This window comes from Drosophila erecta, unplaced genomic scaffold, assembly GCF_003286155.1.
Source record: "Drosophila erecta strain 14021-0224.00,06,07 unplaced genomic scaffold, DereRS2 tig00000021-arrow-pilon, whole genome shotgun sequence".
NCBI classification, from domain to species: domain Eukaryota; kingdom Metazoa; phylum Arthropoda; class Insecta; order Diptera; family Drosophilidae; genus Drosophila; species Drosophila erecta.
In genome coordinates, this window is record NW_020825198.1 from 20,705,898 (window position 1) to 20,733,562 (window position 27,665).

Here is a 27,665-nt window from a genome sequence, read left to right on the forward strand (position 1 = left end):
CACGTGATGCACTCGCCGAAATTCCATCTGCTCACTTGCTCTGAAAATTTACGACCTGTTGTTTTTTGACGTTGATCTATGCTTTTTGCATCCAATCAAACAGCTTTGAGAGGCAGAAAGCTTGCAGAACGGAGACGATTGCAGAGATTGTAGAGAAGACTGAGCGTAAGAAAACTTGAGTAGAAGAGTAAGCGAAGAGTAGAAGAGAGACTGGTAGAATGTAGAATGTAGAAGCCGGCTGCCGGCCAAAGATCAACAAAAAATAAGATTTAATGCATGGCTGCAAAGAATGCGGGCCAAAAGGGAGAGAGAGAGAGAGAGAGAGAGAGTGAGCTTTTTCTCCCGATTGTAAAATACCGCTCACTCTCTTCCCCAAAACCTTTAACGCTCACCAAAAGCTATAAATTTTTTGTGAATCGAGCTTGGAAACTCAGTTGAATTTCAGCAGTGATCGCGAAAGCCTCATAAGCTACAAAAACACAAAATTCATGCACCCACAATTAATTTTCGGTTTGTGAAGTGAACAGAAACCGTGCTATAAGTAAAAGAAAAGAAAAAACTAAAGCCATCCGAGCCCATTAAGCCCCAGAAAAATAGAAAATAAATACAAAACAAGTGTAGTGCGAATAACTAAACGCAAACCATGTGAGCAAGCAGAATTTATGCTCGAGTGACAAGAAAAAACACGAATTTTACGTGGCAGGTGTGTAGAAGCGCATTCCACAGATTGTATGTACATAATCTATATAATATAGGCACTGGGGGAATCTGCGACTAAGTTGAATTTTCGCTCACCCCATTCCGTTCGCATTACCTTCTTTATAATTTTTTTCCTATCGCAGCTGACTATTATATAAGCCAGCATAGATGTAGAAGGGTAATGACGGTAGCGTTGTTGGCCCATACAAACACCCAATATGGCTATACAAACAAACACCGACACGCACATTGAGACACGTTGAGCGTACATAGATAAGATAGCATAGCTAATAATATAACCAGGGGAAAACTGTACAATAACGTCATTTATAAAATATTTATGGATTTGGCATACGTTTTTTTCTTCAATTTCTTCATCGAATTGAGGCTTCTAAGCAATTTCCAGATGCTGCTGCCCTAGGGTATATTTATACATTATTCGCACGCATTTGCTAAATAATAAACAAATTATAAATAGGTAACTTAATAAAAAGCCCGATAGCGAAAACATATGAAAACGGCAAACACCAGATGAGTAGAATACTCGTACACAGGGACAAATAGTCGGTGCGACTGGCAGATCGTCAAATGCTGAAAGCTTTTCGTATTACTCTATGCTCGATGGATGTATCTTTGTATCTCGGCATCGTTTATCATGTGTCTCACTCCCACTCGCTGGCTGTCACTCGGCCTGGGTCGCGTTTTTATTTGTATTTGCTCGTATTTTTTCCGATTTTTTCAAATTTTGTTTACACTGTGAAATCAAGGTTAAATGCGCAAAGCGGCGTGCGTAAATGGGCAGAAATTAGGCAGAGTTGGTAGGGAATTTATCGCAATGATCAAACAATTTGATTTCATTAGCCATATCATGCCAGTACCTACATATACTATACAATTCCCCCCTCCCTGCGACACGCACAGTCCATTAAAGTCTTATTTAAGCTTGGCAGCCAACTACTCGCAGCAAAAACTACAAGTAAAAAAAAGAAAGAAGCCGGCCAAGCTTTAAAGAGCCGAAAGCGAAAAGGCAACGCCGAATCCGAGTGTATGAAAACCAGAGCAAATAAATAAAAGCCGGGGGGAAGTGCTTACGTGACGGAGTCGAAGTTCCAATGCCCTAGGGAAAATGCTTTAAGATTGGCTCGACAGCAATTATTACCCCATATTTCAGATTTTCAAGACAGGCTTATCTTCAAAAAAAAATGTACCAAACTGAATCCAATTTATCCCTTCACAATAAATATATCAAGCATATTAATTAAAGAATGTATAAATAAGAGGTGTTATTTTGTCAGGTTCAAAGACTTAGATACTAGTTCTCAAAAATCAGAGAGTTACATTTCGTTAATTAAACAATCAAGCTGTGATTATGCAAACTTATATATGTTTACAACTCTAACAATTCTGTGGTTCCCTGAAATAAAAAACCTAAACCTAACACAAATAAGCAACGCCGCAAAATAAGAAACTAGAGTAAATAAAGAGACCCGGAATATTGGAACCAGCCTTCGAGATGTAGCCGAACTGTATATACTCTAGAAAAAATGTTGAAGATGTCAATTGTATTAGACAAAAAAAGCAAAAGATTTAAAGGTTTATGAAAAAGGACATGAATTATACGATGTTTGAATATTAAAACAGCTCTTTTTCTTCTTGTACCATGTATCTATGTTAACCCACTTCAGTTTCTATAAAGAACAGGAGTTTTACGATACTTTCACCCTAAATTCAAGGCTATGCCACGTTCCAAAAACTAACCTCTCTACCAACTCCGACCAGCCCAACTTTTCAAGCCTTAAACTCGTGCAAGGCCTAATAAAAGCCCACTGGCGAACAAATTGCGATTCAAAGCGATTCCCTTTAGCAACCCAGCGAAATGCAAATGGAAGTTCAGCAATGGATGGGCAATCGGCATTTGCCGTGGAAAACGTTGCAGACTCCACCTCGAAAGAGTATTCCGGGCAAAAAGCGAACGGCATCGGCATCGAGCAAATTCAGAGGTCAGAGCAAGGCAAAAGCGACCAAAAGCATAACAAAACCGTCGTGAAACGAGACGAGACGACGACTTCAACCATGCGGACTACACTGCGATGAAATCCGACACCGTGTGGCGTCAATTGGAAGCCAATTCGATACATCAAAAAAAATTGTATGCTTCTGTCACCGCTGCGAAGTTGAATGCAAATTCGACGAATACTTTGCATACAATTTGTATACATTCTGCAGGAAGGAATCCTATCCATTAACTTCTGAAAATCAAATAATTTGTATACACCAACGAGAAAATATTACTATGTATAGGCTACTCGAGATTTGACATGTGAGCTAATATATTACTACAACAAGATGCTGTTAAATATTTTTGTCTTGTCTTTTACCCTATTTATAATACAGCGACGGAATACAACATAAACATTCGAACCTCAAAAGAAGCATTAAATACGTATAAGCTTAATAATCCTATAATACCTATTTTGAATTTTATTGCACCGGGAATAATGGAAAGAAACCAACCTAACTTTTATGATTCGAGCGAAATTCCTTCATGTAATTAAATTCATTTAATATTTTTCATATGGTTCGTAACGACGTACATACATATTTGACTCAAGATGAGACTTTGACGTAAAAACTATAAATTTCGCACTAAATTCCACAGGAAAAGCTGATTTATTTAGCATTTCGCATAATCACTTGACGTCATCGCTATCAACATTTTAATTGACCATTTACGATCTCACAAGTGCAAACTATTATTTGTAATCATAGATTTTCAGTAGATAAAAATTTTATTGGTACTGTACATTGATTAAATCGTATTACGTAATTGCGTTTTATTTTCACCAGCATGTAGTTTACGTGATGTACTGATTTTAGATATACAATCGACCTTCTTATTTTACTATTTTCCCTTGACGAACCACAACAAGATGATGTAATTAAAGATTAAAAGATTTATAGATTCATAGAGCTAAAATTTGTGAACGGGCATAATTTTGAAGCTTTGCATATATCAGTCGCCTACTTGAAATTGTTAGTATTTAGAGACTTCTTTGTGCGAAACACTTTCATTTCTTATCTAACGATAAGATATAGATAAATTGGCCTCAGTTTTGATAACTTTTCGAGCCGTGTACTTTTCGCTTTAAGTTTCACCAGCCACCACCTCCGGAGTTGCAATGCGGTGGAAGAGGCGAGGAGCTTTATGGCAGTAGCGGTGGCTATGGCAACAGAAAGAGCCAAACTGCCCGCACATGAGGTTCGCTCTTAGCCCCACTTATCCCCCAAAAACCCCTTTCTGGGCCCCATAGTACCCATTGTAATCGCCCCGCCCCGCCCTGCAGTCTCCCCTCTACAAAACGTATCTTTCAAGTGCGGGCTGCTGCTGCCGATGTTGCTGCTGCTGCTGCTGTTGCTGTTGCTGTTGCTGTTGCTGCTGCTGTTGCTGCTGGCTCATCAAAAAGCCAAAAGTTGTTGAACGTGAAATTATTGTACGCGAACACGAGCAAATACCAAGGCAGATGTGTGTGTTCGCAAGTATTTATGCACACAGAGCCCGTCGGGTTTTGCATGTGTTGCCTTGCCGCTCCAAGATAAACAGCTGAAAAGAAAAAGCTAAAGCTAGAGCCAAAGCTAAAGCCGAACTGGAAGCATCGGATAGATGCATCAGATTTCGCATTCAAGTGAAATTTATGGCAATAATAAAGCTTAACTCGCGTTCGAGGTAAAAAGATGATGAACTATGCAGAACCGAGTATAAAAGGAACTGGAAGTCGCCATTCGTCAGCGTTTCATACTTCATTTGCCGTTGCCAACTCACAATCAACCATTCAGCCAACAACCTCCCACTTTCCAGACCCCTTGACTTTATGCGGGAAAAAGTTACTTAGCTGCTATCACAGTTTAGTCATCTACACAAATATGCGATTACCGCACAAAGCGCAAGATACAGATACATAGAGTCAAATACTGCTACAGAAGCTATACAAGATATAAGCTCAAAAGAATGCGCGAAGGTGATCACAGTTAAATGAGTCTTCATGTAAGCACTTCTCTGAAGTAAATACTTTGACAGTCTTTGGTTTCTAAGCATTCTGGGCAGCGCGATTTGGTTATTCGATTTGTCACACAAATAAATCAACGGTTTGTGGGGAGAAAGTTATAATATTTCTCAGGTAAATGCAATGAAGTAAATATTTATTCTCAACTTTGGTACACTAGTTACTTAGGAGCTCAATTCAAAATGTCATATTTGGCAGTACTGATGCAGGGAAAGTTCTACCCAAAAATGAAAGTCTGGAGGTGAGAGTGTAAAAAAGAAAACAAGTGACAACAGGAAGCAGAGATTAAAAGATCCGACAAAATGCGACCCATATAAGATAAGATCTGTTTGGTGAAGCCAACGAGACGGTAATTAAAATTCCTCTAGATTCAAACAATATCTGAGCTGATTGTTGTCGGACCAACTTCTCGGAATATCCCATTCAGTTCGGTTGCCATTTTTGTACATACAAGTATGTACGAGTATGTATGTATTTTATATCCAATTTTCGGAATACTTGTTAGCTCGATTTTCCTTATATATTTCATTTTTTGTGGGTTCATTAATCCGGAATTGTTTGTGGCCCCTCTTAGCCAAATAGATGATGTTTATGGGGAACTCTCTTTGGAGCGTCAGCACTCTTTGCAGGTTACTGAACCTGCAATACTCGTACTCTGGTTCGGATGAAGCTCGTCCAAAGCAAACAAATTCCCAGAAATTTCTATGGTCGCAAGCATTCTGTTTTCACATGTACATACATATGCACATATATCGCAGTTGGATGTGTAATCAGCAGTGGACTATTAGACGCACTTACTCGGGAGATATTCACAAAAAATATACACGTATGTTCATATGTATGTGCATACATACGTGCAACAGGAATCTGGCATTTCGGTTTTATCGGCCAAGTGAAAAACAACGCCATAATTAAGGCGTTTTCCCCGAATTCTGTCTACCTGCTGTGAGTAATGCAAATTGTTCAACTGATAAGAATAAGCCGAAAGGCTCTCATTTGCACATTTGCTGCGACGAAAAGCTGCTGTTTGCACCCATTGGTGAAATTCGGTGAAAGGAAGTTCAGTTTCCCTAGAAATTAAACGGAGCTTCTGTGAATTGCGCACACAGCTCGTATCTTATAAATCTTCGGCCTCGTTTAAAAGAGACTGGATGGATACGTTTAGAATTTGATTGAATGGATATGAAAAGCAAATCATCGTCGGACATTCAATACCCATATAGCACTGAGAGAAAGTGCGGCGGTGTTGCTGTGTTAATTTGTACCGTTTACAGGTATATCATTTTAAAGAGCTTATAATAAATATTTTATTATTACCAGATATTTGCTAGTACGGTTTTGAAATGAAAGGATTTTTGTTTAAACCAAACCACTACTTTAATTGGGTTCCTTGTTTAAACTCTTAAATCTATTATTTAAGTCTACTGTAAGTGTTATGTGCAAGGACTATAAACGTATTATTATTTTTGCTCAGTGAGCACACGCAAAATTCGTTCGATTTGGACACGTAGGCGGACCTGGACAGGTCTTTTATGGTACCTGGGACAAGCCAGCAGTGACCGACCCCCATGTCCATTTCCCCCTAATCGACAATGCGGGGCTGTGTGCCTTTATCAGAGCCTTTTCAGTGGCGGCCCATTCAGCCAAAAAGCCAAAAAACACGCACAAACATTTTCAGTTGCCGGGGAAATGGTGATCCCGACCCTCGCTGATACCCCGCACATACCCATACGTCCCAAAAATGAGAGACTGGCACTTGGTCATTAAAACTACTCGCAGAGCCAAAAAAAAGGTTGCTATTTTTAGCAGTGACGAACCGGCAAACCAAAGCAAACCAAACCAAAACCAATCCGAAACCCCGAAAGAATGAGAGGCCATTTGGCTAAAGACTCTGGAGGCACCTTCTTATTAACGCTGCGAGTGTTTACTGCCTTTCTGCCCCGCTTTTATTCCCCTCCGAATGCAATTAAGTTAGAACTCGCATTTCATCGAATGTAAGAAATAACAAATGCAATCCGAAGCTTTTGTAGCAAAGGAAACAAATTTGCAAAATGGGAACACGATTTATAAGGGCGTTCCGAATGCTTGGCTTCTGACTTAATACGTACTCGTACTATTTTTTTGAGCTGACACACACACGAAGTATTTCACAGTCGATGAATTAGACCAATTTAATTGATCTTTAGTGACTATATTTGCATGCAAATACATATATATTATGACTTGATATTGGTAAATAAGAATAAGAAATAATATAGAATCACACTTAGCTATAGAAGGCACAACATATATATGTATCTGAAAACGACAGTGTACTCTTACGTTCCGTGTTTTTCTCTTTTCAGTCGATTTGCCGAGAAGATGCCAATTGATTTTGATTTTCGCAAATTATAACGAGACATTTATATGATTTGATAGCTGGCCAGAAATTCGCAAACAATTCCCCGCGACCAGGCAAGGTCATATCGATTGTCATCAGCTGCTGTCGACACCCCCACCCACCACCTACCACCAACCGCCCACCGACTGACACCACCCAACAACCCACTGAAAAGCGAATAGCGCAAATATGCCATACTTGAATACACCAAGGAGGTGCTTGCACCAGATGCTAATAATATATGTGCTAATATTTGTTTCCAGTGCAACGACACGTAAGTAAAGTCTCCCCTTTCGTGGGATTCCGTGTATATTTTATATATTCACCCAACCTTAACAAGGGAACAATTTAATTTATATTTTTGTATGGCCAGTGTCTGGGAGCTTGTTAGCTATTGGTTTAGGACTTTATCAAACTGTATCAGTATCATGAGGTATTCCAGTATCGCACCCACGATGCAAAAGAGTAACGCATTGTTCAGCTTAAACAATCCACAGGCGCTGACGGCAAATATGTGGTCCACATTCTTCAGATACAGGCCGTAGTAGTGCATCTGGGGAATAAGATACAGAAATTAATGTCTGGCAAAGATAAAAAGATGTCTTGCTGACTAGACAAGCTGTTTATCATATGCTACTCTTTTTCCTTTCTACCAACAATGAGCGGTGAAGATATTATATTATATATAATATTATATTATTAAAAAAGAATGAGTAATACATAACCCCTATGGACACTACGTCGGTAGTTCTCTTTGAAGATATCTTTTTAGCAGTATGCTTGTTTCGATCACATTCGGAATTATTTTAGTATTCCAATCACATTCGATAACTATTTTATGATGTGCGATTTACAATCAACACCTGCTGAATATAAATGGCACTTATTAAATAGAAAAAAAAAATTTATTTGCATATAATAATAGAATAGAATAAAGACAGTTTGTTGCAACAGGAGACAATTAAATTGAAGTAACTTAATGAATATAGTCCAACTTACAGTGTGCCTGAGTTGCTTAACAGTGATTCTGGATGGAAATGCCAATCCTCCGCCTTTGAGGATTTCCCTGGTACGGTTGAATCTTCTTTCTGAGTAGTACGTGGGTAAAATGACCAGCAAAAGATTGGTGAAGAGCCCCAACAAAAAGGCGACGGCAAAGTAGTTTAACGAAAACGATCTGCCATATTTTCGCAAAATAAACTTGCTGTACTTCATGAAGTATGTGAAGAACAGGTGAATCATGCACTCCAAGGGCACATATCCCAAAAAGCAGACGGCCTGAACTGCGCACAATGAGCCGATTTTCCGATGAAGCTTCAGCAATTGCTGATGCATATGAAGTAATCTCCACAATTCGAGGGCCAACCACTTTTGTTGGCCTTTGTACAGCTCCTGGCGGTTGAGCCGAATTCTGGTCCTCTGGGAACTTTCAAAAATATGCTCGGCATCTGCCAGAATTCTGGCCAGCAGCAGATTGGAGTGTCGCACGAGGTGACCCAGAAAAAGTAGCGCTAATGTGTACATCCCCAGGGAAAGCTGCAGGATGACCTGGCACACGATTATGAAAACCAAACAGCAGGCGTACATGAAGTTCCTTCGCACTTCCGGATCATCCTTGAGTATCTGAATGGGCTGAGCCAAGGCGAGCATATAGGAACTGAGTAGCAGCACCACTTCCAGCAGGTGTCCCCTGGTAGCCAGACAATCCATGGAATCCTTCAGTTCCCGAGTGTGCATCAGTTTTCTTAACTGCCTTCGACACTTCAGCAATCGATTGAGACACCCAATAATCTCCGCCTGCTTGGAGCAGTGTATCCACAAAGTCATGAAGGCGCAGACCAGAAGCAGGACATATCGATTAAAGCCAATCATTAGCAGAATTCGGTTTTGGCGCAGAAAGGCCATCCTTTCGAAAATACACCAGAAGGCGAAGGGTGAGAAACAGCCCACGAAGATCATCATCACCCAGCCGTGGACGCGAAGATAGAGGCTCTGTCTGACCCTCCTAATGCCTCGAGGACTCCAATTGGCGGTGGCCATTAGGCCGAACACCCTGGTCAGACTGTACAGTGTACCCAGGGCCGACATGCCCAGCAGTAGAAGCAAACGCGGCATCGCTGGACTCGAATGTGTCCGAGTTGGGGACGAAACTGCTAGTGCTAGTGGGTTACCCAAAGGCAATGGCGTAATCGAATCACAGCCACAGGCAGCACTCAAAGTGATGCACTTGGAAAAATTGTGTGCCCCTTTAGGGATGGGCTAAATCGAAGTTTGGCTGAAGTTTTTTGTTCGCTATGTATGCAAATTGCAACTTGCTCAAGGGTTTGCTTATTAAATGTATCACAGTAGCTTCTTGCAAACTCCCGCAAAATCATTAAGACTAATTATAAGAGAAAGTTCGATTTATAAACAATTTATTTGCGAGTGTGGTTACGCCAGCTATTAGCCTGATTGAATTTCGTTTAGCCAAGGCGTTCACTCAGCCAGATAATCTGTCCAGATAACACACTCAGTGAGCAGCCCAATAGTGCCACAACAAAAGGGTTTCGCCGATACACGGATGCATGGATGCATGGATGGATAGGTGGATGGATGGCTGATTGGCGAGCACGACAGGGGAAAATCACATTGGAATACTCGGATTGAAATTAGGCAAAAGCTGAGAGTTTATGGTCTGTGGCTCACTTTCCAGCGACGGATGGATGCAGAATGTACCTCACAGAAGCCTGCCTTCGGAATCACTCAATTTTCAAGTGGCTTCATGTGTTGGCAGCTTCCACCTACCGGTTCTCACCTGTAAATGGGGTTAAACTGGATTTGCAATCAGTGCCGAACGCAGATAAAGCTAACAATTTAAATTCCTGAAACAGTTGGCCCAGACTCTCTCTGTCGCTCTCTATCTCTTTCTCTTTCTCTGTCGACTGAAGATCTCGTATCTTCGCATTTGTATCTGTATCTGCAGGCCAGAAAGTCAGGACGCTGTCGCTGGATTATTAAAAAAGTTTTTCGCTTTTAAAGAGTTTTCCCCCCTTTTTTTTGCATTCATGCTACATAAAATGCAAAACACTCGAGTGTCTATATGTGAGAGTGTGTGAGTGTGCGAGTGTGTTTTTGTACTTCCATCCTTTATGAAAACTTTCCACGGCTGTTTATAAGTTTCTCACCGAAGAGCCAAAGTGGCAGCAATAGTGAGGGGGAAAATATATAGCGCTTTTGTCCTCCTGCTCGGATCTTGTACATGGCTGTAACCCTGGCTCCAGATTCTATAGCTTCTGGTTCTGGCTCTGTCGCCTGCTCCGACTTTATCTGAATAGGCAGCCAAGTGTGCGGCTTGGTTTTTATCTAGGTTAGGTGGCCGGCTAGTCTGACAGTTTGCTCCGCAGCTCGCTGCAAATTGCTGTGCCATGTCCTCGTCTGACGGCTAATTCATTCACATTTTTGGGTTCCCTACAACAGCGGAATAGGTATACCAGCAGCTCGAAAAATATGTATGTATATACGTATTTAGTAGTTTCACTGTTTACATACGACTTGTTTCGATTTCGTAGTTTCTCTTATAAACACAAGATTTTTTATGGTGACTACAAAGAGGAAAGAGTATTTATAAGAAGCTTATTTTATTAGGAAACAAAAGAATTTCTAGTTAGTCGAGGTAAAATCAGTTTTGCTTCGGGAAAATGGTGTGAAGCTTGAAGAACTTTGTTGAAAAATGAATAAACATTTTTTTTAAAATTAAGTAGAAAGTAGGTTACAAAAGTTAAACATGATAAGCTAACCATAATAAATACGGAAACAATTAAGAACGAGTCCAAAACAGAGCATAAGTCCTCCTCCTAATCCCGATTAGTCGCCTTTTTTTAACAAATCAAGTTGATCAGCATTTAAATAATTTCCATTCTCTGGACATGCCTCGTTTAAATCTAACCTCCCGCCGCCAAACTTCAAAGTCGAACGGCGGACCCGAGGGCGGCTGACAACTGTCCCAGCTGTCCCACTGATAACACGACAGCGTCAGCGAACAAATGCGAAAAACAACGAACAAGTAAAACTTTAATTAAATAAAGTGTAAGAAGTTTGTTGAGCTCCTTCAAAGCAGTCGCCGTCGACCCACCAATAATCCACCGACCCAACGAACAATCCCCAGCCCAAAAGCATTCTGCCCCCGACATCAAAGTGCAGGGCCCGGCCCGAAGAAAAACCAAAAAAGTTTAGTTTTTAATATTCGACAGGCTGCGGAGGTTCTTGTGCTTAAAATCAAGTAGATTTTTCCAGCCAGATATTTACTTTTGTCCCGACCAGAACTTGATTGTTTACCCGGAAAAAGGAAAAGCCGAGGACCAAAAAGTCAAAGGGCACGGAGCAGAAAGAGAAAGATGGAAAATTCCCATTATATGGACGAGTGAAAATGACAAATTAACTTGAACAATGAGCGAACACGTTTCGCAGAAAGGCGAAAACTCCAAAGAAAGGAACAAAATGAATAAAAAGGGGGCTTAGTCTCAGGTATAGAATACAAAATTAATGGAAGGCAAACAGCAGGCTTCACAATCAATGGCAAGTGGAAAAACTTTAATTGGTATAAGGTTACATTACTTCTATGCTCGGCAGCTACGGCCCAATGAATCACCTGGCTAGATAAGCAATGGACATTCGATCCGATAAGTCGACCTTAATGCATTCCGATTCCTATTTTATTCTTCTGTCGGCTTTGTAAAAAGGGGGGTTTATTAACAAAGCAAAGGTGTGGGTGAACTTGTGAAAAATAGTCTCCAAGGTGAGGGGATAACAAGTTCTTTGTATGAGGATTTGGTCTACAAATTGTACATTTTCTCTTTTGCCTTTTCTACAATCAATAATTAAATATATTTTTTTAACAAGGCTTAATTAAATTTCCTATTCCATGTAAGTTCACCCAGGCACAAATGTACACCTTTTCCCAAGGCTTACCTTTTTTGTACTTTTAAAATCAGCTTAGCAAGCAAGCATTTTTGTTATTTTCTAGTGGGTCAATTTAAGCACCGCACTCTGCCATAAACAAGGCAGCACTGCTTGAGGTGACCTCCATTACCCACCCACCCATTCCGCCCACTCCTACTTAAGTACACCTAAGCTGCAACTGAGACTTCATGTTTTATTGACCACCACTAACGGCTGCAATTTCTCCGCCCATAATTTCGTTACAGTTGACCAGGAGCCCTTGCCGGATTTGTGTGAGTCGGTTAAATGTCCGCCGGATGCCGAAATGCAGTGCCCGGCGGACAGTTCCATACGCCAGAACCTGCTTGCGGTGGACCTGATTAAGTCGAATGCGGTGGAGTTGCCCAGCGGAGGTGAAATTGCGTCAGCCGCCGACGCGGTATCCTACAATAGAGGTCTGATCTCCGATGAGGCTTACGCCCAGTGCTGTTTGAACCGGAAGTGCGTATGCAAGACCTGTTACATTCCGGACTGTCCTATGGACGCAGGCGAGGACGTGGTGGTGATCGAACTGGTGCCGGAAAACATGCAAACGCCCGGAGAATGTTGCGGCACCTACGAGTGCCAGGCGGAGCCGAATTGCACGGTGGTGCGGGACACGGACTTCCACTGGCTGAAGCAATGTCGGCGATGCAAGTGCGAGTCCGGATTGAAGATATGCCACAAAACCTGCGATGAGAGGGCCGAAGGTGTGTGCCAGTCGAAGATTTCGGGCATGTTCTACAAGGACGGAGAGAACTGGACGGAGAACTGCAAGACGTGCGAGTGCGAGAAGGGGGAGCCGAAGTGCACGATGTCCTTTTGCGGAAACCTCAACTGCCCCAGTGAGCGGCAGGTGATGTTGAAGGACACCTGTTGTCCGGTTTGCTGGCCCCAGTGTGCGCCGATGCCGCACGAGAAACAGGACGAGGAATCCTACGCGGATTATGCCGATGAGTTCGAGTCACCGGAGGTGGATTCATTGCCGCCGCTGCTGCCTGATCCGCTCACCACTCAGCAAAGTGCTGAGCTAATAGCCACTAGCACCACCACAAGCAGCAGCAGCACAACCTCAACCACAGCAGCACCACTGGCCAACACCATGAACTGCAACAACGCCTTTGACCAACCGAAAGTCGTAGAGGTGGTAAACCAAACCAACTATTATTTCTACTGGCTACTGCCCTATTCGGTTATAGCCTCCATTGCCATTGTGGCATTGAGCTTCTATATTTACCTGCAGCGTGCCAAGAAACGTTCCTACGATCCGGTCTCCATTCTGGACCACAGCATCTGAGCAGGAGACCTTTCGATACTAATAATATAAATACTACTAAAATTAAAACTAATTCTAAAACTAGCCCTAAGAATTCCGCCGTTTCCAATTGTATGTTGCTAGCTTTTTGAGTGTGACCAGATGGGTTGGAAACGCAAACATGCTTCACTTCCAAGCCCGGCCCCTCTTTATCAGTTTATCAGTTTAACCGCTTAGATAGGAATACCAAATACCCAAGCCTTTCTAACGCCTTTGCCTTTACTTGTTTGGTATTGATCTCATTTTAACTTTTCACTTCTCACTTGCAACGAAAACAAAAAATTAACCGAATGAAAACTACACGAAAATATAAGCAACGAACTTTAGCAGCAACAAAATCAAAGTATTCTTATGAAATTACGCAAAACATATTTAATTACAAACGAAACAAGAGTTACTATTTCTAAACAAACGCAAATGATGTATGTACATACTGTATGTCTTCCTCTTTCCACGGGAAGTCGACTTTTTAAACTTAAAGTTTGATTTAAGAGAAATATAATACCAAATCATGTTTAAAAGCTAGTAAGCAAAAACTCGAAACTATTCGAGACACGTCTTAGATTTTAGTTTTAGCTTCTAATTTAGGAAGTATGTGATATATATGCTAATTAGCCTATGTAATTTGTCAACCAAGGCATGCTGCTGTTTAAAAATATGGAAAACAGTATTTGCAACACAAGACCAGAAAGCCCCTAAACGAAATGTAACGCATCGCAATCGCTGCAGGAGGTTCTACTTTAGCTAATGTCATAACGTTGCCACATAAATGTATACTTTAAAATCACTATTTAAATATATGTTTAAAAATAAACCAAAATTGGTATGCAAAGCGATGAAACCAATTAAAATGATTGTTGTTCATTATAAAAGGGGTCATCCTTAATGGGTACTTTACATAATAGGTGCACTGAGAAGCTTGTAATGGAGACTAAAGTCCAATTTGAACAATTTTTCTCTAGAATACAGTTTTATTTACATTTTAAATCTTTGAAATCTTTTTACATGAAATCTCTCTAGCTGTCATAAAGTAAAGGGCAATCATTTCAACAAATAGCCCTTAAATGTACTTTATTTGTATACTTGCCGCAAAAGTTTTGTACTCATTTTAAATTCGACCTTCAGAGCCGAACGAAGACAGAGTGGCAAAAGGTCGCTCCTTGGCAAATTGTATGCTAAGCATAATGTCAGGCCATGATATGATTTATAATATGTAATAAGTTCCAGGGCAACTTGAAGTGGGTAACATAAAATACGCAAAGGTGGAGCTGCGAGAATGGTTGGAGGTCTGGATAGACCCTTGAAAAGAATTCGAATATGCATGGGAATTGGGTCTTTGGCGGCGCCTTGTTGAGCCCTCCGTTTTGCTTTCGTTACGTGGGCGAACCTCTTCACGCAAGTGGAAGCCCCACAATGTCATACATTTTGTGTAGATTTTTATCAAATACTCAAGTGCCATGAACAAGGTACATACCTAAGCGAACACTCGAAGAAACAGTTCTAAAAAAATTATAATATAAAAATGTAGAAATTAATCCATTAACATTGTAACAACGGAGACAACAGATAGTGGATTTTAAATTCAAAAGAAGGTTATCAGCTGTGGGTATATATTTTACAAAATTGGTTAAATATTTACTTTTCCTGGCTCAAAAACAAAATTTATACAAACAGATATGAACTTGATAGGAATATTTAGATAACAGTGATGAATATATTTGTTTGGGCATTTTATTTGAGTAAGTAGTTGGGTGGGTGGCATAGTGATTTACGGAGGCATACACCTAATAAAAATGCCACTCGAAGGGGGATAGGAGCGTATTGCATATTGGTTCGATTCGTCTAAAGCAAAGCTAAATAATAACGCCCCACTTGAGCCCCCTGCCCCATTCGCCGACCTGAAAACACGTGTAAAACCCAAACAAATGCAGCCGTCAAACGTTTTGTAAGGATAACGCAGCGGGCAAAGGACAACAAGGAGGGAATCGGGTGGAGGGGATACACATATAACAAAGGACCAACACAATAGACTTCAAGAGTTTGGATGACACTTTGAGTTATTTTGTTGTTGATGCTGTAAGAGCTCGAAAGCAAGACCCAAAGATATGGGAGGGTAGATTTATTGAAGCTCGGCCGGAACAGCGGCAAAAAGCATCTGGGATCTGAGGAGCCTTCGATAAGCGAGGGACAAGCGCCCACGACACAGATTTGCTTTTGAGCCGCAAAGCAAAAAATATAGAAAGTATAAAGTGGGTGAAAAAGTATACTGTTGAAATTTATATCTCGGCACCAGCATTCAACAGAGCAATAATCTAGGACCATGGGAGAACTGGCTTAACCCATGGGTACTGCGCTTTCAAATATTAAGGCATTAAATATTAAGCTCTAAGAAATCTCGGCACCAGAGTATACAATATTTAACTTCCTTTCCAGTCTAATATATTATCTGTATGCTGGTTCATGTTAATATAATAAGTGAGCTAAGTGTTCTGAGTATCGTAATAATTTTACTAAAGTTATTTATGGCATTTTCTTCATAAAAGACTCAACCTAAAAGAGCTGTGAAACTTGTTCTGCAGATTTAAAAACACTTCCCCAAATCAGAACAAACTCGATTCATTTTCATGTGTCTTATATTCAATTGAACTCTGAATAGTCGGTTCTCGCCCACTGGCAAAATATCGGTTAAAAGAAAAGCATCGGAGCCATCAAACCCATGTCTCGAGAACAGCCATTGGCAAATATTGCACAAAAAATACACAAAAACAAGGCGGAGAGGACAGGAAAACCGAAAGGAGATTGGAAAGTGCAGACAACAAAGCCGGCCAACAGGAGAAAGAGTTGAAAGGAAATGGGAAAATATTTCCAGCAGTCAAAGGGCAATGGAAAAACTATTAACCGAAACAACCCGTATCGAGCAAACAGTAAAGTGCTATTGTTTCCTGGAACGCTTTAATTGGTGCTTAACTTTGAAAACTTGTACTGCCAAAAATGATTACATTAATTGTTGCTTTATATTCTAAAAATTTGACTTTTATTTTGATAAAACCGCCACTGCTTTTAAATTGAAAACATTTTTAAATCCACCCGACTTATATTGGGCCAAATCGTTTTGAAACAAACGACTCCGAACGTCTACTAAGTCTACTAACCACAAACAGGCACCGCTTGAAAATAAAAACCCTGCATTCCAAAATCCAACCCAATAGAAAATCCACATTAAAGTGAACCACTCTGCATTCGAACAGGAAACGGAAAGCAGTCGACTTGAATCCATGTTTAATGGAAGTGCCATCAATTCAGATCAAAACCGGCCGTCATTAGAAAGAGACGCACAGCCAAAAAGAGAAGGAGATGGGTAGAGCGATGGCGAGAGAGAGAGAGCGAGCAGCAGGACTTGTCAGATGCCATAAATGCAAATGATTTATCCAAAAAGGCAACCGAAAGCTAATAAAATCATCAAAGACACCTTGCCATTGATAGTCACAAATGAGTCTGGCCAGGGATCTATTTGAATGCATATACTCGTATATACAGAATATGTGTGAGCATGTATACTTGCTTGCTGACGGCTGCTCGAAAACCTCAATCCATATATCAAAAGCACATTAGCACGAATTCGAATTGGCAATTGGTATTTACATGGCGAGCTGTACATACAGATGACAAAACCCCAAGCACATGTCAAAATTAAATATTATACCGCACGTTTGCTGACTCGTCCTGCATTTTCCATGGCCTTCCGCCCGCCTTTCCGCCCACTTTTCCATACCACCGCCCACTTGTAGACACGGCATTGGCATTGGCTTTTATTTGAATTCAGTGCGTGCGACTGTCACTTGTCTGTTGTCTGTTACATTCGCCGTGTAAACACAACCGCAGGCAATTTTGGCAATTTGCGTCAACAGGCGAAACACGGACCCAAAACCTCACCCAACCACACTAAATACGAGCTCAACATATGCAGTGAAAAAAGCTCAACAATTATTTCACATTTTATTGGATGAACATTATTTGTTGTCGATCATAAAGTTGTATTTGCCCTTCCCGAATGGAAATCAATTAGGAAATATTGTAGCGTAAAACAAATAAAATTTCAGTTATAACAAAAAAGACTAAAAATCAAACAAAATTATATTAAATTCCGAGTTCTTCCTCAGAGCTTTCTCTAGTGTGACTGAGTACCTATGACTTTCCCTACAATAGGTCTTTATACATGGAGACTCCTTTCAGATTTGTTGGAAATTATTTTTTTCCGTGCTCGAACAAGCCCCGAAACCCGAAAACAGATCTGGCGGCCAAGAGACAAACGTCTCGCCTTGGCTTAAGTCGAGAGGTAAATATAAGCCATGGGGGCTTTTGCCTAGACGAGCCCGATAAAGGGGATATGATGGAGAGAGGGAGTGGGCTATGCGGGAAAGCGAGCTATGTAAAGTCGCCTGCACCCAAGAAAATGTTTGCTTTTGTGCCGAACGGCGGCACACAAGGGCGGTAAATGTAAAACAAAAGCCCGGGAAGAACAAAAGGGAGACAAAAATTACAAAATACTGGAACAAACACGGGATGGGCTGGCTGGCGAAATAACAGGTGAGTGGCTAAAATACCCTATACTATTATAATAAAATATTATAGGCAAGGGTAATGATATAAAAAAAAAGTGTAAACACTCCCCTGGAGCGCTTCGTCACTACGTGAACTGCGGCCCATAGGGCCCAAGAAACATAATAAAGGTAATGAGCTGTAAATAATAACATATTATATCTAAGCCATTGTCGCTACAGCCCATTATATTAATATTTACTATATAATATAATATTTACTATAAAATACCTAATTTGGAATTGCCCGACGTATATATTTAATTAAAAAGTGCACTTAAAAATGAATAATTAAAAAATGTTTCGGTTGCAACTCAACTATTCCCTCGAGCCCATGATTCCTGCGCTCATTTTACTGGGTGCATGAGCGAAAACACAATAAATGGCACGGATACAAAAAATTTGCCATCTCAAACGTAAACACTCACACACGCGCTAACAGTTTCACGTAGACCAACACACTAACATATGAGCGTATATAGATATATAGAAAGAGAGACATGCAGTAATTTTATATTATGTACCGACCATATATAAATATTTGTGCAAGGTAAGCGGAATATTTTATATTTGCCGACGCTCCGCGACGTACCAAAGCGGGAACGAAATGAAAATCCGCCACATTACGTATACGTACGTATACGTAACCTATCGAGGATGCTTTGCTGGATGGGGAATTCGGATTGAGACCGGTGGTATGGCTGGGGTGTGGAAACCTTAAAATCGGTTGGCGTAAGCATCTGCATGCACCGCGGAAATAAATCAAGAAATAACATTTACACGTTCGTTTTATGTTGTATTTGCCACGTAACAATAAAAGACTCAACCCCCAATCTCCACTGGACCAATTTCCACACAGTCCAATCCCCATCCGCATCCGCATCCCCATCCTTCAAAGCACGTAAACACCCACTAGACAACCGTGGGATGGCAGTCCGGGGAGTTTTGGGATTTCACGAAGAGATTGGGGGACAAAAGGACGACGGCCAAATGCTGCAAAGCCAACCAAGACAATGCCACAAAGGAATTATTTACTACGTGATACAACACTGAAGTCATTCCCGGATAAATGTGCTCTGGTGCTCAGTTTCCCGCCACTGGTTTCTCGGCGATGGTGCTCTTGGAGCCCAGTGATGGTAGCGTGATGGTCGCATACATATGATGTGTGGGGATTGGTAATTTTCATAACTTATTTACGCACTCAGCTACGCGCACTTTGAAATTTGAAAACTTTGAAAATCGTGTAATTCGTAGTTCATTAGCTTGGTTACTGATTAGCTAGTGGGAAATGAAAGCGATGCGCAATCTTTTACTCTCTTTTAACTTTCTTTCAATCCAAATGTGTATTTTATTTAATTGTTAAAAATACCCTTGCAATAAATAAATCTAAGAACACATGATTAAAAGCAACGAATCTATTATTTGTTTTCTAATATCTTCAATTCTTAATCCCCAAATCCTTACCAACTTGTGCGTCCAATTTCGTGTGTTCGTGTTTCAATAAAACTTCAATATTCGAAATTTGTTCACTAGCTTATCATGGCCTAACCAAAATAAAAGCACATCAAATTAAGCACATCATGCCGCAATAAATTGTTTATGAGCTCAAATCGAGATTCTCTTTTTCTTGGTTATGCAAATATTATTAACGACACTTTGATTAGGTAAATCATTCACATTTTATTGACATTTTGTCGGTGTGAGTTTTCTGAAAACCACTTTAAATCGTATTTCTCCTTTTAGAGGTTCTCTAAATTAGATTAAAATCGATTTTAAATGAACTGTCAACTAAATGAAAAGCTTTTGCATCGACTGAGTAATTTTATTCACAAATATCTGTCTTCGTAAACCAGTTTCCACCATTTGCATGAAACTTGGTTCATTTAGTGCAAAATTTATTTCGCACAATTATGTTGACAATACATTTATATAAATATATCAATGACAGTAAAGCAAAGGTATGCCATTTTAATTAAGCTTGCACGTATTTCCATAAAATAAAACTGTAGATGAACATACAAAATCCCTTTCATTTCTAAACTGATTTAACTTTTTAGGGCAACATCTAAGCTACCTAATAGGGACACAATTTGCAAAATTACAAACTAAATTAATACTTACGAAGTCGTTGCCATCAGGCATTAACTCAAACTTCAGGGGGCGCTGGGCATTAAGCTCCAATCACGCTGCCATCCTCAGCCCGACTTTTGAGTGCTAAAGGGAGTGAAAGTACTATTAATACATAAAGAAAGCATTTCTCAGCCATAAGCGCCGAAAGGCCATCGTCACGGCCATCCTCATCTCCATCGCCCCGGCTATAGCTTTGGCCATAGCCATAGCAATAGCTATAGCCGTGGCTATCTGGCGGATCGGACCGGGGCGAAAGACACGCGGCGCATTAAGCAAACGACCGCCGCGAACGTTTTTGTTGTCGGGCAGCTGCAGAAGCGCAATAATAAAATTTTGCCGCAGCTGGAGTGCGAGGGCGGGAAATTGGCTTTGGGATGAGCGGTGGAAAGCGGAGGCCAGCACCAGCAACCGAAACGGGGCGGAAAGGAGGTTGGAAAATCTCCAACGCAGTTGCCATAAGAGAGTGGAAAGCCGGTCGGGCTAATCAGCTGTGCGCACGCTAAGTAAGTTTATTAGACTATTATTTTGAATTGGGTTTCTTCTCGCATTTTTTGGGCCATTGTCTGTTTGCTGGTCCACTGCATCTGGCTGTAAGCTGAGCTTCATTCAAAGGCCACCATTGTTCGGCTGCTGCATTGAACGGGAAAATTGCACTTTGGAGAAACTAAAGCTCGGCGAAATTAGGGGAAAAGATATTAATCTTCAGTATGAGCCATCCTTTGAAAAGTACCTACTGGCTTCCACGTTAGTGATAAATAAATTTATTGGTTAGACCAATAAATAAAATAGTGCCTTTAACAATAAAAAAAGAATCTATTATTTTTAGATACGTTTTTCATAAATTTGTAAGAACACTCGTCTTTAATCACTTATCAAAAAATCACTAATCATAAAATAAAATTAAATAAAAATAACTTACAAAGTTACCAAAAATTGTACCTTAAAACATACGAACACAAGGATCAAAACATATCTGGTTTTGATAGAGATATCATCAAATTTACAACATTCGTATAATTTTACTAACGATAAAAACTTACAGGGTGAATCTTACCAGTGTTGACAAACAAAGCAATTGCTGAGCAAATCGACCCATAAAATATCCGCGACTGCGGATATGCCGGGTACGCTGAAAAATTTATTACATTTGTGACCTCTTTAAAGAATCCAGGAAACTGAAAAACAGAAAATCTAGGAGCCCATTACCAAGAAGACCATTGAACTTGAGCAATAAAAAATGCCCCAAAAATATACACGATCTCCAAAAATTGTGAACACATGTTTGGCAAAAAATGGTTTGGAAATTTTTGTTTCCCCTTTTCAACTAACGAACATAGGTAAAGAATTGCACAACAAGAAGCTATCAATTCAAAGAAAAATATATACAACTGTTCAATAGAAAGCGTTCAACGAATTCCAATTTCCGGGCCAATAAAAATCAAGTGGTGCTGTACCAGAGATGAGGCTTTAGTTAGATACTCTGCTAAAGTAACTATTAAATGATATATAATATAATTTACATATTTGAATAATAATGGGTCAGCCTAGTCCACATAAACTTGTAATTGGTGTAGACTAAATTGATATATATTCTGTATTGTATAGGTATACAAGACAAGTGCCCAACTCTATTAAGAAGAGGCGACAGGGAATCCGGTTAACCCATTGAATGCGTTTGTCAACCAAGGCCGTTAAAGGAAATAAACACGAACACTTTCACCCATATAGATAGCCACTTGTCAGTTCTAATTGACAATAGAAACTGAAACAGGTCGGCAGGGAAATGGAGGGAAGTGGGTGAAAGCGGGAAATGACCAAGTGGGTGGGGCTTTTCAGAAATCGCCGCCCGGGGCACGAGGACAAGTCGACCCTTGTTGAAACTCAATCAAACGCCCACGTATCCGTTGAAAAGTTCAAACAATGAAGTTCCTGCCACTTTCGAGCAACGAAAGTGCTGCTGATTCTGATACTAAGGCCGATGCTGATGACGATGCGAATGCCAAAGCTGTTGCCTGGCCCCAGTTAAATAGACAATTTTGCACACAAATCCATTTAATCTGGAGATAAATAACATTTAGGTCCGGGCTCAACAGCCAGTCCGTGCTGAATGTTAGACTCTATATCAGCACTTGGAAAAGTTTCTATATAGTACATAATGTTTAGGGAAAGACGAAGTAAGAAAGTTTTTTCTCGGTAAGCAGGCTTAAAATATTTTACTTTGTTTTGGACTATTTTACCCTAAAAAAGTTGCTTAAAATCGCCTAAGGCACTTTAATAATATTACTGATTAAAAAAACATTTTTGACAAAATTGTGAAAAAAATTACACTGAAGAGATTTACCTCTTCTTAAAACATATTCTGAGTTTAAGACCGGAATAGGGTCGTACTTATTTTTGTAGTGCACACGAAAAGCCCAAAAGGTCCTTTTGGGGGGCACTTAACGCACACGGAATTCTTACGCAGCAACCTAATGATTCCCCCCATATCCTGCGGTCCGCCCACAAAATGGTTGCCCAGGACCTTCGGCTCCGTTGCGTTTCCGTTATCCCCTTCCTTCCGCATCCGCACCCGCATCCACATTCATATCCACATCCGCATCCGAATCCGCTCGCATCGATTTGTGAGACGGCAATAAAATCCACTGTGATTAGGTTAAAACTGTTGACTTTCGAACAGGGCTCTCTGTGAGCTCAGTCTGCTGATGTTTTGCCTTTCCATCGAGGGCGAATCAAAGTGGTTAACCCCCCTTGGAAGCCCCGCGAATGACTGGGTAAATCGAAAGAGATAAAAATACCCAAATAGCATTCGGCACCAGCTTCTACCGAAATGTGATTGTGTCGTACTCCCCCCTTCGCTCTTCGAATCTGGGCACCCGCCCCGCAGTGTGACACTCATTTATTTAATGGTTTTAACTTCCAATTTTCCAATTGTCAGGCATGCAGTCTGGTGGCCATTAACCAGGACCAAAAGGAAAAAAGAGCCACAACGGAAGTGCTTTTGAATAGAGAGTGAATAGTTAGACCTCGTTAACAGCGAAGTTTGAGTACCCTTTTAGCGAATTAGGTTTATTACAAAATGAAATAAATAATTTTCCATTTTGCCAACATTATAATATTTATACCTGTTACTCGTAGATTCCGTCCGTCTATCTGTCCGGCCGTATGAACGCCTCGACTATTATTATTATCTTTTAATTTTGGCAATTCCTATCGATATAACTAAACAAATTTTTCGTGCCGCTTTGCAATTAAGTAATTTAAAAAAAATGTTGTACTTATTATCTACCGCACCACCAAATGATTAAAAATCATTTTCAAATAAACTCGTCTTTTGAATTATTTGTATTATCGTGTCGTGTCTTTGATTTTTGATTGCGTTTTGTTATCAAATAAGTAACCAACCAATCCAACCAATCAAGCAATCTCGTAGCTATCCAATGCAGTTCAATAATTTCTTTCCGGAGAGGTCAGTATTTTGGTAAGTTTAATATTTAACATTTTATTTTATTATGACATCTTATCCAGCCCAATATCATTCACTTTTGTGATCCGCGTTATTTAGTATAGTTTAATGACTCTTAAAAATTCTAAATATCAAATGCTACATCAAATCCCGACTCTTTTAAACGACTCTTTTTAAAAAAAATTAATTTGGAAACTAATTTTCCAGTGAAAATTGTATCCTTTACCCTGTCAATCTATAAAGTTTATACCGGAATAGTTCACTACCGATTATTTTGTAACTATGATTGTTACAACCACGACCAAATCAGCAGCATTTAAATTATTAATGTATCCATTAAAAACGTTCTTAATTAAAAAAGATAATACTATTAAAAATAGACTATTATATAATTGTCTTTTAATTATGCAGTGAATACACTGTGCATATACCTAAAAATCATGTAAGCAGAGTATATCAAAAACCCCGATCACAATTGATGAGCTTAATAAACAGTATTATATTAAAAAATCAGCACACCAAAAACCGTTTCATTTAATTCAACGAATATAAATGCCAATTTTAGGTTTGTTACCAGGGAAATCTTAATAGTTTGACCACATGGGACTGTTGAAATAAATAAATAAATGTAGTTATTACTTAACACCCATCATTAATTCATTATTAAACTGAAACTTCTCAATTTCAATTCGATTTGGATTCGACCCAAACATATGCATAACAATTTCCATCAATTGTTCTGCATCAATTACCTATTCAAATACCATTTAACCGTAGTCAAACGAACACTGCTTTAATTATCCATATACTAAACCGTCTACTCTGGTTTCATTCCAGCACATCCATCAACAGGAAAATCCCCTCTAAAGCAATTTCTGAAATGTAATTCAAAATACCATTGAATGGGAGTTACACAAGTGTTGAGATCTGCAAAATTAACAAATCAAACCCGACAAAATATTCGTTATACCTTCAAAATGCTTCACATGTCAGTGAATAATGTGCTGATGCTGCACTTGATTTGTGCCACTGGAAATGGAGGGAAAATCAGAAATGGAAAAATGCCCTTAAAAGCTAATGAGTTTCAAATAAATATAACAAATGTGTGCACGTGTGCGATGATATAAAATGCAAAATCAGTAGAACAGGATAGTCAAAAAAACCAAAAAAAAATGAACAAAATGGCACACTAAAGTTTACAAATGCAAATAAGATACTAAGCCAAGTCAGCAGCAACAAATATGTCATATGGCCAGGGAAAGAGACAGCACCATGCGACAGACAGAGATGGAAACGGAACCGGATAGACAGATGCAAATGAAAGAAAAGAAACGGGTAGACGGCGAGTGAAAGGGAGAGCACGAGCTGACAAACGAAAACATTTATGAGCGCTTCGTGCGTTTGTTGTTGACTTTTACAAAAGAATGGTAGAATATTTTTTAGCTATATGTGAGTATGCAAAATATTCCACGGCATTCAAATGCACCTAAAACAATGCCTAAGCCTAAATGCCTAAAAAGGAAACTGCTGTAAAGAAATATTCATAATATTTTAGTAAGTGAAGAACGTCGACCCTAACGTCGAAGCAAATAAAGACTTTTTAAGCAAATTATATGCAATTACAATAAAACTTATTTTTTGCAATCTTGCATCTTATATTTACGTTCAACACAGCAAAATATGAGACGCAAAGCCTTCAAAGGCATATACCTCCTATGATAACCACTAATGGGAAAATCTAGGACAGCAAAAAATCCTGATTCTTCCTGTGCACATGTTTGGCACACGCATACACATGTAGCTACAAGCTGTAGCTCAAACACAGGAAATGTAATTTGCATAAGAATAACACACAGACATGGGGGAGGGAAATTGGGGAAAACAGGAGGCGAATCGAGGGGAAAACCATGTGAATGTGGCTGCCAAGATATAGAGGGGCATATGGCACACATATTGAAGTGTAGTCTATATGGGATGCGAGGGGCGGGCCTGAAGTGTCCTTTAACGAGATTTGCATCTCATCATAATAATGTAAATGACGAAGAGGGCCAACAGAGGAAAATGTATGGGGTAAGCAACATTTTGGCATGGCCGCAGCACAAGTTTGCCCAAAGGGTTTTCTATTTAAGGCGGGATTACATACATTACATATTGCAATGAGGCCCATTCACTTTGGCTCAACGGAGACGAAGCGATTCAATTAGCTTAACCACTTCGGACTTAAATTGGAATTTGGCCGGCAGCAACAATTGAAGTTGCACAATTAAAGTTGAGTAATCCTGGATAAAACACAATGTATTTGGCTCATGTGCCACAGGGCGAATTTAAAGGAATTTGATTGCTTCATCATAAACTGCATAGAGTAATACTACTCACTTTATGGTATTGAAGTAACTGACATTTTGTTTGCTTTCAATACCATGTGCAGCATTTTCCGTTGAGTAGAAAACCAAACTTTCAAAAACAGACGTCTTGCCGTCATGAAGAGAACTTGCAAAAATAAATCGATTACTGCCGCTAAGTTTCAAGTGGAACATTTCAAAAGTGGGCTTTAAATATCTCGAATTGAAGGCATTGGATTGCACATAAGTAAAGTAAACAATTTCAGTTTTGTAAAAAAAATAGTGGTGATTTACATTTAGGTTACCTTTTTATTAGCCCAACCAACTCCAATACATAATCTTTGGCTAATTGTATGCCAACCATTTCTTGTGTGCATTTTCAACGTATTGATCATACGGCCTAATTCTTAATTTATTATTTGAAATGTGAAATATAAACTCATTATTGTTAAAAACTCCTTCGCGTAATTTTCTGTATTGTGTTCTAAAAGGGGATTACCTTTGTTTTTAAATAATACAAATGAACAATATGGCTGTTTAAATACATTATTCAGATTAATGTTTCTCAGATACTAAATTTTAAGCTGAAATTACCTATTTGCATGGAAATGAGATATATATAAGAAAATGAATTGCTTTTCGAAACTTAAAAGAGTACTCAGGTCATAAAATTGTTCAGTCTATTTGGAGAATTCAAGAGGTTAGCACCGGTATGAGACTCCTCGGAACTATTATTCTGTTGGGTAATAGCTTCTTTGCTTAAATAATCCTGTTATACACATCAATTTCATTATTCAACAGCAATTTTAGCCCTGGATATGTGCAATGCAGTAAAATGTGTTTTAACGTGTCGTACATTGGCTGGCGACTACGAAGTCATTGAGATATAAATGGTGTGTAATCTTTAAAGCTATAAATTCCCTTTAACGGAGCTTTAAATGAAACTGAAATAAAAGCTATATTGGAGTTAGTATCGTTAACAGATTAATAATTTAGCATATTAACATTAGTATTAGTCGGAACATTTGAAAATTGAAAATACGGTCCCGCTTTCAAAGAAATAAATTACTTCTGTGACATTTCTCATTACAACTGTCTCTATCCAATTTAAATCTCTAGCCTGACTCTAAGCCACAATAAAATACAGAAATCGAATCAATTTGCTCTTCATCTCTTTTTGATATTACCTTGTGTATACTGCTTTCCCGTCGACAAAATCGACCAAGTAGCTCGAGCATGCTACAATTTCAAGTTCTTCTTTCCGATTATTCTTCAAGTAGTTCCTTATTGATGACCATCAGTCGGGAATAGTTTGCCATCAAGGAAATCCGTAGCACAGAAATTCCTCGAACAAGCTTTCAGCATTCCCATTTCGCCTTGGTTGCCAATCATTTATTCACTTTCGATATCATTGGAGCTCCGCATTAATCCGGCATTTGTTTCGGGATGTTCTCCTCAAAAGTATCACCTTATTGATGACCCAGTGGAGTGGGGATATTTTCGGTATATAGAGAACCCTTTGGTTCGGCCGTCACCTACGGCACTATTTACGGCCATTTATTCCTCAACGCTCCTGCTTCGACGGCAGGGCAAAGTTTTGTTTCTCGGTTTAGGGGCCATGGGTTCCAGCACTCCGGCAATACGGCACCACGGCACTAGGGCACTACGGCACTCCGGCACTCCGGCCACGTCCAATATCCAACCATGCACGCAAAAGTTTG

General features: G+C 39.7%; 3 protein-coding genes across 5 annotated transcripts; 2 read left to right on the forward strand and 1 right to left on the reverse strand.

Annotated features, from left to right (window-relative positions):
- Window positions 1-417: 417 nt before the first annotated feature.
- LOC6546295 lies at window positions 418-14,258 on the forward strand. 2 transcript variants are annotated; one of them, XM_001973491.3, is made up of 3 exons: window positions 418-703; window positions 7,106-7,414; window positions 12,324-14,258. In XM_001973491.3, exons 2-3 carry the CDS (start codon window positions 7,330-7,332, stop codon window positions 13,391-13,393), a joined length of 1,155 nt encoding a protein of 384 aa, XP_001973527.1. In that variant the 5' UTR covers window positions 418-703; window positions 7,106-7,329; the 3' UTR covers window positions 13,394-14,258. The 2 variants fall into 2 exon arrangements, with proteins under 2 accessions (XP_001973527.1, XP_026832915.1); XM_026977114.1 differs by having other exon boundaries at window positions 418-729; window positions 12,324-14,220.
- LOC6546296 (putative gustatory receptor 77a) lies at window positions 7,488-27,641 on the reverse strand. Of its 2 annotated transcripts, XM_026977116.1 has the most exons (3): window positions 27,132-27,641; window positions 20,131-20,223; window positions 7,488-7,693 (listed from the first exon to the last, which is right to left on the reverse strand). In XM_026977116.1, the coding sequence occupies exons 2-3, from the start codon at window positions 20,149-20,151 to the stop codon at window positions 7,532-7,534; spliced, it is 183 nt and encodes a 60-aa protein (XP_026832917.1). In that variant the 5' UTR covers window positions 20,152-20,223; window positions 27,132-27,641; the 3' UTR covers window positions 7,488-7,531. The 2 variants fall into 2 exon arrangements, with proteins under 2 accessions (XP_026832917.1, XP_026832916.1); XM_026977115.1 differs by lacking the exon at window positions 20,131-20,223.
- Window positions 26,604-27,103, forward strand: LOC113563904. Its single transcript, XM_026977117.1, has 2 exons — window positions 26,604-26,687; window positions 26,746-27,103. Exons 1-2 carry the CDS (start codon window positions 26,657-26,659, stop codon window positions 26,832-26,834), a joined length of 120 nt encoding a protein of 39 aa, XP_026832918.1. The 5' UTR covers window positions 26,604-26,656; the 3' UTR covers window positions 26,835-27,103.
- Window positions 27,642-27,665: the final 24 nt, after the last annotated feature.

What these genes read in the sequence shown, in the direction of transcription:
- LOC6546295 (XM_001973491.3), top strand. Translation starts at nt 7,330, where the DNA reads ATGCCATACTTGAATACACCAAGGAGGTGCTTGCACCAGATGCTAATA. An exon ending in TGTTTCCAGTGCAACGACAC is followed by an intron (nt 7,415 to 12,323) that starts GTAAGTAAAGTC and finishes ATTTCGTTACAG; the next exon opens with TTGACCAGGAGCCCTTGCCG.
- LOC113563904 (XM_026977117.1), top strand. Translation starts at nt 26,657, where the DNA reads ATGAGACTCCTCGGAACTATTATTCTGTTGG. An exon ending in CGGAACTATTATTCTGTTGG is followed by an intron (nt 26,688 to 26,745) that starts GTAATAGCTTCT and finishes ATTATTCAACAG; the next exon opens with CAATTTTAGCCCTGGATATG.
- LOC6546296 (XM_026977115.1), bottom strand. Translation starts at nt 27,182, where the DNA reads ATGCTCGAGCTACTTGGTCGATTTTGTCGACGGGAAAGCAGTATACAC. An exon ending in GGGAAAGCAGTATACACAAG is followed by an intron (nt 7,694 to 27,131) that starts GTAATATCAAAA and finishes CTTATTCCCCAG; the next exon opens with ATGCACTACTACGGCCTGTA.